Source organism: Trachurus trachurus, assembly GCF_905171665.1.
Source record: "Trachurus trachurus genome assembly, chromosome: 11".
In the NCBI taxonomy this organism is placed as follows: Eukaryota; Metazoa; Chordata; class Actinopteri; order Carangiformes; family Carangidae; genus Trachurus; species Trachurus trachurus.
In genome coordinates, this window is record NC_139904.1 from 29,319,921 (window position 1) to 29,338,272 (window position 18,352).

Sequence of the window (18,352 nt, forward strand, 5' to 3'; positions counted from 1 at the left end):
AAGAGTGGGGAGGACCCACTTTTCACACTTCATGGGATTTACTGTACATGTTCATATGGTAATGAAGCCGAGGCACAGACTTCAGGCTGTAATTACATGGGGGACAACCATTCTAATTACTTATTTGCCTAGGAGATACTTTCACGAGGGGGGAAACTTTAAATGTTTCAAATTAATTATTGAAGGGCCCTAACCGTAGACCGCATGGCTTCTTTTCTTTAACTACACATGAAGACCCACTCAGGTCGTCTGATTGTGGGAGAAAGTAGTCCCCATTCACAAGAAAGTGAGAAACTAGAGAGTTGAATGTTGCTGTAACCTCACTACAGCTACAGTACCAACACCACTACTGCCCTGAATGTCCAACAGTGGGCAATTAGGACAGGATTATTGAGATCTAATCCCAGACTATCTGATAACATTTGGTTGTTCTGATACGACTGCACTTGTGAACCCAACCTCAAAGGGATCTTCTTGTTTTTTTTAAACAGTCTTTTGTTTTTTTTGAAGTGGGGTTGTATGAGGTACAAATGGCCCCTAAGTGTTATTATTATTTTTTTATTTGCACATTATGTTCTGCATGAACAATGAAAATAGTAAAATTAAACATTGTGCAGGAGAGGTGGAAGCCAAAAAAGGCTTCTGAAAATACCTCCCCTATGTAAAAACCAACAACAGCGGTGGTCTTCAAAGTAAGAAGATAATACAGAAATTCATAACATAAAAAATAGAAAAGAAAGAAAGATAAATTAACAGAAAAATGAAAGATACTGAATTAATAAAAAAAAACAAATAAACGATTTACATTAAAAAAAAATTAAAGGTACAAATTGACAGATCCAGAAATGTTACAAATCTTAACTAAAGAATGTTTTTTTCAGTTGTTTTTTGAACAAAGCCAGTGTGGATATTGATTTTAGTGATGTAGGTACATGTAGATTGTTCCATTAGGATGGTCCTCTGTATTTTAAAGTGCGTTGATTGTATGAAGTTCGACAAAGGGGAAAGTGGAAGTCCTTTGAATGTCTTGTCTGATATGAATGGATGTCTGAGGAAAACTTAAAAAAAATTCTGGAAACTGAATGGCAAATCATGAGATAAATAATCACACAGGTTTGAGTATAGTGTAAAATCTGCAGTGGACAGCGCTCTGCTCTCCCCCAGTTAGCACCATCCCAGCGCACAGTGCTGGACAGAGACACAGGCGATGGACGGCTGTGAACAGACCCAAACTCAGGGCGTATTCACACCAGGGTTGTTTAGTTCACCTGAAACTGGCTTTCCGATGTTATCTGGCCCTCTGCGTTTTGCCAAGAGGTCAATGACTGAGACCATCTCTTCAGCTGGGACTCGCTTCACTTGTTTGGTCCGCACCAGAGTCCAGAATCCAAGCGCCTTATTTTGGATTCAGCAGGCTTCTGTTGTTGTCAGAAACTATAATATACTATATTATTATTGTATGTAAGGTAGTTAATTATATATGTCAGTAGTTGGCACTGTTGCCAAATGAAAAGGACAGTGAGGAACGCATGCATGACCTCCATTGTGTGTTTTTTATGCGAGATCCTGACAATAATTTGTAACCAATGATTGAGCGACTTGTGAGACACACCTGCTTTTGTTTACAAAGTTGGTCCGATGTAAAGACAAACTGCACAAAAAAGTGGTCCACACCAAAGAACTATGTGACTTTACGGTGCATCAACTGGTCAGAAAAAGTAAAGCAGTTTACCTGGAACTAACAAACCAAATTCCTCGGTGTAGGCAGACTATGCGACGCGCTGTATCACTCCACCTCTTCACACACTGCTAAAGGTCTGATCCAAACAGCTGAGGGATACAACTGGTGTAGCCTATTATTTTGAGATGGAACTTCTTGAAGGCAGCAGAGATACCCTGTTAGTTTGCATCTGTTTGTATGCTGTGTTTGTGAACGCAAAGTCAAAAGAATCAAATCAAAAGAATCCTGACCGCTGAGGAAACCTGCATGAGCATTGCTGTCTTGAGAGGACTGTCCATCCTCCAACTCATTCAGCTGTAGGGTTAAAAACCAGTCCTTCATAGCAGCACCTGCTAATGTCCAGTCAGTCAGTCAGTAAAGCTGAGCTCTGATTGGAGCTGCAGCATCACACACTTTGTCCTTTGTCAATAACCTTATGCTGTTCACACACATTTCCCCGCTGAACCAATGCGCAAACAGAACAGACATGAACTGCAATGTTAAGCTACTGTAGCTTATACCATAATAGCTATACCATTACTACAACCTTGACGTATGGAACGTGCACCCACAAGTGTGTGTGTGTGTGTGTGACAGGATCAGCCTCTGACTGAACTCAGCACTAAACAGATGTACGTTTTGTGAAGCCGGTTCGCAAAGCCTGGGGATGAGTTGAAACATTCAGAGCTCAGTGTATGCCTTGTGCCATACAATTTAGAATCAAAAAAACAAACTGGCATCCAGTGATTGTCAAGCATGTAATCAACATTTTTCTGTCTTGTAGCTTTTCAGCTCCACAACAAGTTTTAGTTCTCTAATTGTATTTGATAGAAAAGAAAATTCCCTTTTTCTTTTCCTTTTTTTCTTTTTTTTTTTTTTACAAAGAAAGAATTACACTTTAAATAGCATTGCAAAAAAAAAAAAATTCTTGGATTATAAATCCAAACTTTTTATGAAAGAAAATCCCTAATACAGTATATTGACTATAATACCTACACGATAAAATACAACTGTAATTGGATCATCTGCACAACTTGTACTAACACATTTGGCTATGTGGCGTTTCTATTTCCTGGAAAGGCTGAATGTGCATGTGTAACGGAGGGTTGCACTCACTCATAAAGGATGTGCAAACCAGACTGCCTAGCAATTATTGATCTCTTGGCATTTTATAAAAAAAGACAAAAATGATCCTACAATCTGTTACAAAGTTGATGCATGTGGCAATTTATAACTTGTATCTCATAGACTCACAAGTGGACATTTTACTAATGCAGAAATGTGTGGGGCTCACCTGTAAAAAATACAAAGCTGTTAGGAGAGGCAGAAAAAGAAGGAGTTATATCACTGGAGGGAAGTCTGACACCATGCTAACCCCGAAAAGTAAAATGGTGAAATGAAATCATCTGAGGACATGGCACACGAATGAAGAATGGGCAATTTTATAACCAGCTCGGTTGATTTCCACAGTTTTACGAATGTCGATTTACAGACCTGGACACATTTTTCAATTAGCGAGCGCACTGTGATCCGGTTCTCATTCGTACCTGTCATCTTCAGTACCTGTTGTCTTTTTCTGCTTCATCATCTAATCCAGGAAACTGTGTAAAATCAGGCCACCGGTGCTGTAGGGGAAGAGTCTGACACGGAGTCTGATTATCAGCGGCTAACTGCTGCATGAGATTTATTAGATCTGAGCAGAGAGGTGACATCTTTTTGCAGGAGTCCGAAGATTAATAGAGGGGTGCTTCTCATGAGAGAGTTTCAAATAAAATGCCAGCGAAATTCAATCTTCCAAGCTGTGTCGATAGTTAGCTGCATGCTGTGTGAATCAAATCGCAGATACTGTATCCACTCTGCAGACATGCAGCGAGATTAGTTCAGGACTCAGAAGAGTATATAATATACTGGAGAATACAGTAGTGTTTGGGTTTGAACATTTGCTGAGTGAAAGTCATAGATCTAACTTGAAAGTTTGATGGTTTCTATAAACTTGAAAGCTGATGGGGGGTGGTTGTGGCCGTAGGGATGGTTATGATGGTCTATGGGGTAGTTAGTTGGTCCACCACTTTAGTCTAGGTCTGGGGTGGGCACTGGGAAGACGTTATGGCTTAGGGCCCACAGTGAGTTTTAAAATGTGACGGGCAGGATGGTGCCAGTATCAGATGGATGGAAAGTGTTTGTGTGAACTTATATAAATGACACGTAAAAGCCAGTAAAAGAACACGTCCATCCAGTTTCAGCGGGAACAGTGTTGTTGGTCAAACGTTTTTGCCAGTGCATCAAATTTTGCGGTCTTTGTTATAATTTGGCCAATTTTGCACCAATATTTGACAGACTGGATTAAGAAGGCTAAGGGCTGTGTAATGCCCATGGGCCTTATTGCCCATGCTTGGTCTCGAGACTGATATCTGAACAAACATTTTATTTTCAGCCCTGATTCTGTTCATGGTCGCCAGATGATGACTCCTATCAGCTCTGGTGACACTCAAGTGGTTCTGTCATGGTGTGGTCTGAAGAGACTCTTCCTTTGGACTTTTACTAGATTGTATTTTGTTTGTTTACATTTGAGTTCCTCATGTTTCTGGTATCTTTTTATATTACAGAGTAGTTTGTGTCTTGGTTTTTAGATTTTGGATGTTTTTTTTTTTTGTTTCCGGTAACTGAACTTGCCTCACCTCTTTAAAGGGGATATATTCTGCCCCCTTTCCACAAATTAAAATAGTTCCCAGGTGTCTTAAAGACATGTGTGTGACATGCTTTGGACAAAATCCCCCAAGGATCAAACATCACAGCTCTTTTCATCCTCTCTAAACAGCCCTGTTCAGAACGGCTGCTTTCAGTGTCTGTCCCTTTAAATGCAAATTAACCACTGCTTGAAAACTCACATTTTGGGGTCCGGAAGAGCCTAAAGAGCCTTCAAAAAGTGATATTTTCCATATTATGCTCCCTGTAAGACTCTGTGTTTTTTCATATGTAGTTGAATAAGTTCTTGAACCGAACCGACCCTGTCCGTCAGTCTGCATTTGCGTTCTTAGCGTTTTAATCCTGACAGTTTCCTCTGCACCAACAGCTGGGAAATATTCCAACATCTGCTAGATTGATGTGTACAGACGTTTATGGTTCATCGGTGATAAATTCTACCAATGTTGGTTTTCTTTGTTTCTTTCTTTCTTTTTGTCTAACTGTATTGACAATGGATGAGATTTAATACAGATACTATTTCCTAATAATAATGACATTCCCATCAGCCTTAGCTGGACATGCTATTCTTAAGTGATTAGCATGCCGATACAATAACAAACAATCTACCTCTTTGTATAATTGGACCTGAGTACATCCTTATACAGCTACCGCCATGGCTGTAAACTTCTTTATTTAATCAAGTTCCATCTCTTCCTCGTTCCCAGATCAGCTACCAGAGTATCGAGTCATCAGACCCGGGCATCAACGTGCCGGGTCCTCGCCGCACAGTGTCCAAACTGAGGAACGAGACCTACCACATGTTCTCTGGCCTGCATCCCGGAACCACCTACCTGGTGTCGGTCCGAGCCCGGACCGCCAAGGGCTTTGGCCAGACGGCGCTCACAGAGATCACCACCAACATCTCCGGTGAGGCCTTGCACTGACAGCTCAACTTATTGTTCAGTCACCACTTCAAGCTAAACTTTGTTTTTTTTTACAAACAAAAAATGTCTTCCTACTCAAAGCATGTACCGCCTGAGTAATGGATAGTAATTTGCTTCCTTTTGAATAGCTTTTAATTAAATTGGGTATATATGTACTTGTAGACAAATGATCTTAATTTTCCTTGAGCCAAACAGCTTTCAGACCTGCAGTGTCTTTGTTTGGTTCAGACCTGGCAGAGAACACAAATGTTCAGCTTGAATGGTTTGTCTGAAAGCTTTATTCACCCAACATCACTGCAAACCGAGGCTGTGTTTACCACTCAATGGCCATACAGCAGCTCAGAAATTAGGGAAGCGATGTCCGTGAGTGAAAAGGTTGTTGAGATCGGACCGGAAAATGCAACTTTGGGGAAGGTGAAGCACTCTTTTCTACAAAAGGGGCATCTACAGGCTGTCTAGCTACTTATACTAATGAGACCTCACATGTTAGTGATGTTTTCCCAGTGACTGGGTGGCTTTTTCCAAGAATCCACAGAATAATTATTGAAAAATTAAAATCACTCCATCCTTTCACCTTGAGTACCTGCAGCTCCAAGCCTCTTTTGTCCAAATTCATCTGTCAAGGATCTCAAGTCTAATTTTTGACTTTAGTGTCTCATACTGTAAGTTAAGGTTGAATGAGGTTGAAGTAGCATAACACATGTCAACTCAAAGGTTCACTGACCTTACAAATCATTTTATATTTATTTGTTTGTTAAGATCCCCATTAGCTTTTCTATAGCATCAGCTATCCTTCCTGAGGTCCAAACAGATTACATGGTGACAATATAAGAATATATATTTACACTAGACAACACACACTGATATAAAACAATGCATGCATGTTTTAAATAATACAATAACTGACAATAACGCTGATAAAACAAGAGCTACAAATAAAATTGACAAGACTGGACAACTCTGATTGAGTCTATTGTGATCTTATGAATGAATATGAATATTAAAATATCAAATATATAGAACATAACCCATATGACTCATCAAGGACTCATATATCTTAATTGATGAAGTTTTCTTTTAGGTTATTTTTAGTGCTTAAATGCACAAGTTAACAACATAGAACCAAATATCGTTTAATAACATTTAAACATGCAATTTCATATGATTTTTATCACCAGTGTTAGGATTATTTTTTGTAAGTCACAGTGATGTTGTGGTACATTTGCGTAAAGCAGTGCAGGTTTAGCCTGTTAACCTGTTTGTGAGTGTGCATGCAGTGTTTATTCATATGGGAACAAATTTAGTAGATTATTGATGTTTTGATTTAAATGGAATGATTTATTAATGTTTTTTGTTGTTGTTGATGCCTGTGCCTCTTTTAGATGAACAAATAATCATATGAATAGATTTTTAGACACAGATAACAGATCAGAAAGCTCAGATAATTTATATTGGAAGGATGATAAATTGCGCATTGTATTATTTTGAGTCACCTTTTGGTCTCAAATCGTATGTTTGTGCAGAAACATACATGCATAAATAAATGCTCCACTTTTCATTCTTATGAACCTCCCACCTGTTGCTTCGGTGAATTTCAACATGTTTGACCTGTCGGTGCTCACGTTTATAAAATAAGTTGAAATATCATCCAATTTAACATGGCCATGGGCGATATTCTAATTGTGGGAGCTGCACGTGTCAAAACACCATTATAAATGAAGCATTTTAATATAAGGAGACGTGCCAGCTCACAAATTATTCAAATGTCAAGGAACATGCTTGTTTGCTACAGTGACAATTACCATTCCCACCATAATTGTGACTTGTATTGCAGTCGCAGTGTCTACCAAAAACAATAACAACATGATCGTCCCACATCGTCACTCTTTTAGCCCTCAGAACGAGACCGGCATGTTATAGTTAATGCAAACCCTGGCTGGTTTTATTCTCTATGTAAAAGTTAAAGGGATAGTTCAACATTTTGGCAAATTGGCCCATTGCCATAATTGCTATAGTCACAGTAGTAGGTTTGTTACCTTTAATTGTCGGTGCAAGCTATTTTTAGAACGGTGGAGCGGAGCGGCAGGCTGCTCAGAGCTACACTACGGAGGCTAATGGGATTTCTTGGTTTTCCTCATCAAACTCATCAAATACACAATCCAACTCCAAAACACTCTGGTGGACAAGTTGTGACCTGCACATTCACCACACTATGAGATAATAACAGAACGTTACCAGACAGAGTTGTTTTAGAGGTAAATTGCGCATTGCCTTCAGGGACAGTTTTTCAGCAAGCAGACTGTTTATTTACCTTGAAAACGGCTCAGTTCATAACGTTCCATTATCTTCTCATAGCGTGGTGAATGTGCAGGTCACAACTTGTCCACCAGAGCGTTTTGGAGTTGTTGGATTGTGTATTTGATGAGTTTGATGAAGGAAACCAAGAAATCCCATGAGCCTCCGTAGCGCAGCTCTGAGCAGCTTGCGGCTCTGCTCCGCCGTTCTAAAAATAGCTTGCACCGACAATTAAAGGTAACAAACCTACTACTGTGACTATAGCGATTGTGACAATGGGACAATTTGCCAAAATGTTGAACTACCCCTTTAATATTTAAAGAATAATCAATGAAATCATCAAAGATACCTTTGTGTATGTACAAAATAATGTAAATACAATGTAGTGTATATTGTTATGACCCCTCACCGTGGGCGCTGCCTCTTCTTGTTATCTGCACCTGTTCCATCTGCTGTACAGTAGAAGGTGGGCTCTGTGGGCTGACAGCTGCCAAGGTATAAAAATCCAACCTACAGTAGCTACAGTGTCACACATGCACTCCCTCCCTGACGGTGCCGTGTAAAGGACGCAAATGGGAATCAACCATTTGGTCGGGAGCAGTGTAATCTTGCACTATTAGTTCTTCCATAATTCATGCTGGATTTAAACCACCTAACACGATGCACCAGCTGAAACACTCCCCGACACCACTATGTATAATGCCGACCTCAGCTGCTTGCGTGGATAAGCATGAGTTGAGTTTTTTTTTTCTTTTGGATGACAGCTTACAAAAGCAGATTTTTTTTTTTTTTTTTACATCAAGCCTCGGAAGCAGAAACATTTCCACTTCCATTCTGGAGCCTTTTTCTTTTTTTTTTTTGTTTTGTTTCAGTTTATCAGTTGTAGCAGGATCGCCGCTTGCTTCACTACATGCTGCAGTTAATTCACTCCCTGTAGTAAACAGAGATAGGAACACTCAACCTCATTGTCCCCAGAGCTTTGCTGAGGTTGTGCAGCTTTGAGATCTGTCCTAATTATATTATAAGGGGGCCTCTTGTTTTCTCTGTAGTTGGCTGCTGTTTCTAGTCATCATCAGTCAATGGCGTTGTGTGGGAGGCCTCCACACTTTACAGTACACACAAGGGGATATGTGTGGGTAATGAATAAAGATAGCGCACTGTATCTTTTCATATAGGGGAGGATAAATTGCTAAAATATCCGAGCAGAAGTGCAGCTCTGTGTCGTTTTAAACTCTTGTATCTAACCAAAACGTATTCGATCCTTCACTGGAAAGGCGTAAAAATAAATTCTGTTTTTCTTCGACAGCATTTCAACTTGTTTGCCTCGGCCTTATCTCTTCTTTGTTGTTCTCCTGCTCCAATTCTTTTTGCACAGCCCCGGTGTTTGACTATGAAGACATCCCCTCTCCGCTGAGCGAGTCGGAGAGCACCATCACCGTGCTGCTGCGCCCTGCACTGGGGAGAGGGGCTCCTGTCAGGTACCACTAATACACCAGCACTCACTCAGTTGCTCCTCCACGCTGTGATATTTATAGCTGTCGTCAAAAGGGAAGTAGAGAAGCAGGTGATAGTTTTTTTTTGTTTTTTTTCAGGCTTGTAGCAGAGCAGATGCCATTTTTAAGTAAAAGGTATGAAGAAGCAGAACGATTTTAGATTCAGATGCTCTGAATCAATTACAAGGTGATGGATGGCAGCATGGCATGAGTCCCATCAGGAGTCATTCAGCAGCTGACAGTCTGAGCAAGTATTGAAACAAAGATCGAAAAGACACTAATAGAAATAAATAGTTGACTATTGTCACTATTTCCCACAGCAGACGTCAGAACATCAACTCGTCTGTGGCAGAATATTTCTCTTAGTCAACAATGCAGCAATGTAAATTAGGATTGGGCCAATATTCTTTAATGTTGAAAACTGCACTATTTCCCTTGTAATATGGAAATTAATTTATTCATTTGACAATTTTGACATAAAAAAAAGAAGAAACATTCCATCTGCTAACTTGAATGGACTTGATATGGAGCCATTTTAAAAACTATAACATTACCAGATATAGTAACACTTAACTTGACGGGTGTGTGCATGTAGCACATTCAAAGACCTTTCATAATGTGTTCTTAATGCATTCACGACAGCTTCATAAGGCATAACTCGGGTTACATTGCTATGGAATGACAAACTGGGAATTATTTTATTATAAGTCCCCTATTTGCACCTGGAAATACAAGAACAAAATACCCAATTTCAGCATTCTGTTGCAAAGGTTCATGAAGGCCTCATAGAACAGTCACAAGTGTAGTAGTACCCAAATTCAATGTCACTTTATCACACCTGGAATTAGGCCTAAATACCAACTCATACAAAGGCTTTATTAGTATAATAATAATAATAATAATGTATATAGCCAAAGTTGCCCACACACACCAAACTAGTGGTAGTTATGAATCCTTCACCACCTGTATAGTACAGTGACATGCGAGGTAACATTCATAAACCATCCATAAAAGATTTACAGATAACTCCTAGCCCTTATGAAGCCTTCATTGACTGTATTGTAAAGTCACATACAAAATAACATGTGTAAGATATTTATGAAATAATCATAAAAATTCAACTTTCCTTCCAGGGTGCCAATTCTGAAATGCAACATAGTCCAGTCGATATACAGTGGGCTGACACTCAATATTAAAAGCTGTCATAAACCATTGCAACCGAATGCTGAAGGTGCGATTAGGGGACTTTTATTTTGAAATAAATTCTCAGTAATCCCATAGTAATGTAACCCGATGTATGAATGCTGAGTCATGCCTTGTGAAGCCGTCATGAATGCATTACGAACACCAATATGACAGGTTTTATGAATGTGCTACTGTATACACACCCATCAAGTAAAGTGTTACCAAAAATATTGCATTCTGATAATGTGCATCAGAAAATTTGTGTTGAGAGGCAAAACAATATATAATGTGGAAGGTGAATTACTACACAAGGTAAGATAGACGCATAATAAGATGACACAGTATTGGTATTTTTTGGGTATGAACATCCAATTTACATAAAAAAAAAAGAAAACCATTGTACAAAGCATGTACAGTGTATTTTAGTTTCCACATATTTCCATTTTGTGGTATTTACAGAGACAGAATTGTGTGTCTTCCATTTGTCAAACAAAACATAATTAAGCTCTTTCTCCTAAAATGAACATCACAAGTGTTGACGCAGTCTTTAAATGAGAACTTGTGGTTTCATGTAACTTGGATTTTACTCAGATAGTTTTTGGCTGTCATTTCCTGCTGTTAATTTCAATATTGTATTCACAAAGTTAATTGCTAAGATGTGGAAAACTGCTAAATAGGAAAGACGTCGCAGGGGGGATGAAACATAAACAGTCAGATGGGATGTAAACAAACAGTTTGGGAGTGAAGCCAATGACACGCTACGAGCCTATTACCCAGCTGTCTGTTGTAAACATCCATCAGAGTTTACAGAGTGGCTTCTTGGGGCAACTTTAACCTGTAGAGTGGGATTTGCAGTTTGAGGAACGACGTCCAAGAGACGAGAGCTTAGAGAATAACGTGATGATGTTCGTTGCCAGACCTGCAGAGCAACAGGAGAAATCATCAACGTATACCTATTAGTACAGTTTCACCCCCAAATAAAGTGGTTATTATAATTTGGCTAAACTTTTTCTTTTTTTACACATATTTTCTTCCCCCCTGTGATTCCCAAATCTCAGCAGAGTAATTGTACAGACTAGATCAGTTAGTTTTTGAGCAAATTTACCTTTAATTGTGCCCATAGGTGATAGAGAACAACAAAAACAGGCTCGCTATAAATGTGGAAGTTATTTCCCTGCAGCCCCACAGACTTCATTAGTAGATTGGAATTTGCATCGTTGTCATGGAGACTACTCGAAGCTAAGCGTTTCTGTCTGGACAAGCGTCTCAGATCTATGTCCATACAGACAACATATTCCACCTCATCATTCATACACACAGGTGTAAATAGGAAAAAAAATATTATCATTACATAACATGATTACATCAATGGTGAACATGTAGAGCAGGTACTGTATCTTTGATTGGACAGAGAAACCTTTTAATAGGAATCAGTTAAAGCAGCTGACAGGATGACTTTCTAAATAGTGACAGATTCCAGCTGCTTTCTTGTCTTTCTATTCCTTTGTGCACCTTCTGTTGTTCATATATTCAATAATTATTCACTTCATTACACATAACTTTAGGTGCATCTCAATGAATATGATGGATGGATGTAGTGTTCTCACTCAGAGTGTAGCAACTCTGATTCAACACCCAGTTAAACCAGACACATTGAGTGAGAGCAAATAACACCAGCAGAATGTGTTTAAACATGTGAATAGCATAGTCAAAAGTGTCTTTTGTAATCACAATCTTTTGTTAGCAACTATCACTATTTATTATTTTTATCACAATACAGCGTTGCCTGTACAATATGGCTATGGATAGCTTCAGAACATGTTCCCCGGCTTGTCTGCCTCACTCTCAGAAAACTAGAACATGGAATAAACAGGAAATTAGGAACACAGGTGACTTATCAGGAAGTGAGGTAATCAGTAACTCCACTGTCGAAATAAAATCCTCTTAATAAACTTTTAAAACCATTTTTACTGTTATTTTTAACTACGAAATAAATGAATCCTTTCAAAGCACTCATTACAGATGAATAACAGAAATGCCTTCGAGGCAACACAGTCAGGTCACAGTCTTCATGATAGTGCAGCTACAGAACAGGAAACATCTGCAGGTGTTTGGAGTTAGTCAGCTGATACAATAGTGAACTTTCTCACATTCTTTCACAATATATTATTTTTGGATTTACTGAATTTTGGTTTTTCATGAAATGTAAGACATAATCTGTGTGGTATGAATCTATACAGTATAATCTATGAGTTTCACTACTGAAATAGGTTAACTTGTCCATGATGTTCTAATTTACTGAGATGCACCAGTAAATGTTTTGATTTCCTTGTATGTTTGGGTTATTTGGCTTGTTACTGACATCTGGTGAAATCTACATGTCAATAGCCCCATTAGAAATATATTTACTGAGAAAAATGTTGACATGTTCAATACCCACCCACACTCGCTGTTACATCCAGAAAAGGGTTATGTGTTAGGAGGAGATAACAGAGAACACTAGATAAAAGCCCAGAAAAAGGTAAAGTAAGGGAACTTCCATTAGTGCTGACACTATATGAAACGATGACAGTTCTTAAATGAGTTTTTTTTGTTGTGCTGCTGTGAATAGTAAAGCCCACTCTGTCCTCCCACAGTGCCTACCAGGTGGTGGTGGTGGAGGAGGACGGGTCCCGCCAGGTGAGGCGGAGGGAGCTGGGCACCGTGGACTGTTTCCCCACGGCCAACTCCCACAGCGAGGCCCAGGCCAAGGGCGCTCCGCACTACTACACGGCCGAGCTGGCCCCCAGCAGCCTGCCCGAGGCCACGCCCTTCACCGTGGGCGACAACCACACCTACAACGGCTACTGGAACAGCCCCCTAGACCCCACCAAGAACTACCTCATCTATTTCCAGGCCACCAGCAACTTCAGAGGGGTAAGGACTGTCCAGATGCCCGACCAGGCTTTTTTAAAATTTATTTCTGGCTTGTAAAAAGTGGAAAACGCACACATCCCAAAAAAAAAATACATTAGCTGGGTGCTAGATCTGAAAAAAAGCTATAAGTAAAAGATAGTAAATGGAAGCTGTAGAAAAGGGACAAGATGCGTTGGTCAATTAATCATTCGATTATTAAATTAATAATCAACTATTTTGATAATCGAATAATCAGTTTGAGTAATTTTTTTAGAGAAAAAAAATCCAAATTCTCTGATTTCAGCTTCTTAAAGGGACAACGAGGAGTTTCTATTTGGTTATAAAAAAGTATCAGGTTAATGTGGATGAATCTACGCTACCCACACTTGTTAATGGCTCCATTTTCGATAAATATATCGTTTTGTCTCTATCGTTATTTTGTTATTATTAGTGGTGGCCGACCAGCGTTTCCTTACTTTCGGTTTCGTGGCGAGTCATGAGAATAACGCCGCCGAATCGGCCGGAACTACGACGGTATGTGATCGTCTTCGGACCTCTGACTTTAATTCTTGATGAATGAAAACATGAGTCTGTCTTGCGCCGGTCACAGAATTTCACGGTGCGCGGAGGCTCATAAATGTAGTGTGAAAACGCTTCGCTTTTCCAAAACTCCTCGTTGTCCCTTTAAATGTGAATATTTCTGGTTTCTTTGTTCCTTTATGACAATAAACTGAGTATCTCTTTGGTTTGTGGACAAAACAAGACATGTGAAGACATTATCCTGTGGTTTGGGAAACACTGATTGACATTTTTCAACATTTTTTCAACATTTTATTGACCAAACAACTAATTGATTAATCATTTAAATAATCGACAGATTAATCGATAATGAAAATAATCATTAGTTGCAGCCCTAAACACATGACTAAAGAGTAACAGCCAACATATGCGTACATCATCCCTCATCAGACATCAGTGATCGGTCCCTCTCCATACAAACCATTACTCGTCATTAACAACATCAGTGCCCAGTTCTAACAAGAAAATACATATATACAAATTGTACCTTCTAAATATCAGTTGGGTTGGAGGTCCCAGGAGGGACTCAGGCTAAAAAGCTGCATACTGTACTAATGCCTCTGCTGCTCAGACATGCTGCTGCTTATGTTGTAGCATCCTTGTCAGTCAGTTTGGATTTGTTGGAGTAAGTCAGGAGACAGTTCGCTGGAGGCGCTCTGAGAGACGAGACGGTCCTCTGCATAAACAAGGCCCGATTTATTTCCAAATGGAGTGATGTATGTTTTGCATCTTTAGGATGGCTTTGTGTCATTTGTTTTCCCACCGGGGGATCTTTGTTGAATCCCGTTAATGTTGCACCGTTTTACAAAGAAATAAAAAGACAATTACTTTTTCTTTTTTTCCCCCTCTTCCTCTCTAAAATCACATCAAAAACATCACACAGGCACCATGGCCAAATAAACTGTAACAGCTTTTAGAGGAGAATTTGAATTGGTTGCAGAACACAGTGTCTGCATTTTTTTTTTTTTTTTTTTTTGTAATTGTCTAGTTGTCACATTCTCTCACATTCAAGCTATTTAAAACATTAATAGTATTTTTTTTTCTTCAGGGAAAATCACAAACTCTGCCTCGCAGGCTTAAAAATATCTGGAAAGGAAATCTTGAGCAATTGGGAAAGTGAGTGAAGCGTGAATGTGTAATGTGCTGGCCGGCGTGCACAGAGGTAGAGTAAGGGAAATGTTCTTCCAATCATCACGCACATGTGGAGCTAATGAGTGGCCGCCTGCTGCCGGGCTCTCATCTGCATATCAGCACCTGGCCCCTCAGAGGATTCAGCCAGGCTTCCTTAAAGGGATATTCCGGCACAATTTCAACCCATGGTCCAACGCACCCTGACACCGAGTTAGACCCCCTCCTCGAGAGATGAAGTCTGCTAACCGCTAGCTTCTCTAGTTGTAGCAACTTTAGCAATGACCGCACCATAACCCCTTGGTCGCACTGCACGCGGAAGCTGCGCGCAGCTTCTCGGGCGCTTGGGTGGTCGCACTGGGAGCGTACGTCTCCTCTTCTCTCCGCGCCGGTCAGACATCGACTGCAGTCGCCTCACTCGGTTTTCCACACACACATGTCATTTTAAACATGTGTGTGTGTGTGTGCATCTCGTGTGCAGACACAACTGACAAATATTTAGGCTATAGACGGACAAGCAACAACTTAATTAATCATCATTTTATGTATTTCATTTTGAAAATTGACCGGATTCTCTCGCTTGACAGACGGCGCTCTCGGCGCTCGCGGCTCTCGTGAAAAAAAGAACTGAATTGATCTGAAGCGCTGCAGGCGCGCTCCAGAGCGCGAGATGTGCGACCAGAAACTGCCTCCGCTCCAGAGCGCTGCGCTTCGGTTCCGCGTCCAGTGCGACCAGGCTGTAACAAACAGCGCAGTCACGCAACCGATCGAAAAGCCACTTACAGCCACAAATAATGCTCAGAACAGCACCAAACGTCATCAACAGTACAAACAGGGTCCCAGCCCATAATACGAGGCATCAATCATCTGTTAGCTTAGCCTGGTTTCTATTGAAACGAGACGAAAACAACTCACCCACTCTCCTCCAGTTATACGCTATGCAGCAACTTTCCGTGTCCAGCACAGAGTCCAGGCACTGACAACACACGTCCGAGTCCGACTGGCAGCACAAACACTAGGTTTCAGTGGCCACTGGCCGGCAGTGACCACCACCCCCAGGTCCAGCACATAGACTCCACCGGTGCTCTACCTCTTTCACTTCTCTCCTCCATTTCCTTCAGCTCGTCTTCGGTGAACTCTGTCTCAAACTGATAGGGGCCCATCGAATAGACATTTTCATCTTCTATCTATTATCTAAACTATAGTGTTTCATAGAGATGGGCTGCTCTGCTCATGGAGGAAGGCATACAAAAAAAACCCCAACAAATTATTTTGACAATTACCCCAGAAATAATTAGATGTACAAGTCTTTGTATGGACCACAAGCTGCTGTTGGAATTGAAACAGTAATTGCCTTGGCAGATTTGCCTTCAGTGGAGTTTGAGAGATGTATAATGGCTGCTGCCAGTTTCTGGTGAAACATATAAACAGGAAACAAACATTTCCAATTTTATTTGTATTTTTATGCAGGAGTCATTTGGCTCTTTAGAAATATCTAGATTACTGCTATCTATTACACCAAGAGTGAAAATAACACTATGCTGATATTTTCCATTTCATTTACTCTTGCCTTGCACTTATCATTACTCATCATCTGGGGTTAGTCTTCCTGCTTTTTCATTGAGTGCATTTACGGCCAAGTGGATTGGGAGGGGTTTGATTCTGATCTGTTTTTAATCCAACTCCAAGTGGCAAAACACCCACATTCATTTAACTAGTGAATCTCTTATTAGATCTTTTATCTACCCTTGTTCTTTTTTTATTAGCAGCAGTGCTGTGAGCTCAAACTTTCTTCCTTTTACTCACCACCTCTAAGGTGGAAAGCAGCATTTATATTAACTCATTAACTCATATAAATTATTTTTCTTCTGTTTAAGTTAGCCCCATCCTATCTCCTCACTTAACAAGAGCAACTTACTCACTTATCACATGCTCCTGGGAAGAAGCTACATTCAGTGTGAGAGAAATCTTACAAATAACCGACTGAGACCAACTGGAGAAAGCAGCACCACACCACAGGGCCAGCGGACTTTGTCTTTTTGCTATAAATAATAAACAGTCCGAGTATGTACAGTACACGTGTGAAACCTCCCAATTAAAGCTGCACTAATCAATATTTATATGTTAGCAATTGATCGAATGGTGGAATGTTAGAGATGCTGCTTCAAGTGGAGAAACAACAGAGAGTAATGAATCGATTCAACAGCTCTATACAGCTCAGTAAACTTTATGATATTGTGATTATTTTGCTCACTTTTCTCACATTGAGTTAGTGTTTTTCTGTCTGAGACAGAAATCCATGTGATGTAAAGCAACATGTTGCACACAATGGATTTATTTTTGTTATTTAGAAATTGAAAAGATGTGCGCACCAGATATAGCAAGAAGCTACTTTCCATCTGTAAATGTTGAAATCTAAATGAAAATGTTATTTCTAAATGTTAAATCTAAATCCATATGTTAAATCTAAATGTTAGATCTAAATCAAATATTAGCCTAGATCTAAATGTTAAATCTAAACTGTTTCTGAAATTTTACATTCTGCACTCCATAGACATTTAACATTGATGATCAGTTGGTCTTAGTTTAGTTATGTTTTATGCAACTACAGAGTCAGACATGATAAGAGTTCCATAGACAGCAAAGACAGAGAGACATGTGGACTTGTATTTGTCAGGGAGACAGACGCACAACTCCAAATGAATGCTAATGCTGCTGGATGTGTAAATCACCGACTGTTTGCCATCATCCTCAATGACATGACGGATGTGTCGACGTGCACGGTTACAGGGCACATTTCACCGTGATGGATATGTTTATTCAACATTTCATATCTCAATTTTGCCCATCTTGTTTTCACATCTTAGGTTGTAAACATTAATTATTTCTACCACCACTCCAAACTGTAGTGTCTCCGTCCATCAGACAACAAAACATCATTACATATCTCCAAATCTTATGAATTCTCATTTTTTTTACGGCTGTATTTTCTAACACAGGCTGAAAGCCAAACGGTAATGGATTGTGTAAGGGATTAGTAAGGATTCGTATTTGATAAGCACATCTAATACCAGAGTGATATGATAAAACTCAACTGAGGATTCTTCTCTATACTCTTAATCCTTTCACCTAACTAGATTGGCATAAGACTTTAGCTTTGATCAGCACCGGTGTTTTCTTTTGCTTTTTTTTTCACCCTATTGCAGACGTTTTTTTCCCCCTTTATTTTTCTTATTTCCTTTTTTCTTATGTATTTATTTATTTTCAAGTAAAACTGATGATAATCAGGTGGGGGCAACGTACGACAAAAGACTTAAAGCAGAAGTAAGCGATCCGGTGGTTTTGGCTAACTTCCTGTCAGCCGATGGAGTTATCAGTCCCCGCCCTCGTCCCTACGTCACCACATTCACGCGCATCCCTTGGCTGCA

The 18,352-nt window shown here is 39.8% G+C and overlaps 1 protein-coding gene across 1 annotated transcript in view; it reads left to right on the top strand.

The window, feature by feature from the left end:
• ptprua (protein tyrosine phosphatase receptor type Ua) overlaps nt 1–18,352 on the top strand; it is a gene marked incomplete at both ends in the record, with an annotated part of 281,098 nt that overhangs the window by 180,491 nt on the left and 82,255 nt on the right. Inside the window, 3 exons of the mRNA XM_083981670.1 lie at nt 5,131–5,332; nt 9,020–9,122; nt 12,959–13,238. Of these exons, the coding sequence (XP_083837796.1) occupies nt 5,131–5,332; nt 9,020–9,122; nt 12,959–13,238 (585 nt within the window). The remainder of the gene's footprint in view (nt 1–5,130; nt 5,333–9,019; nt 9,123–12,958; nt 13,239–18,352) is intronic.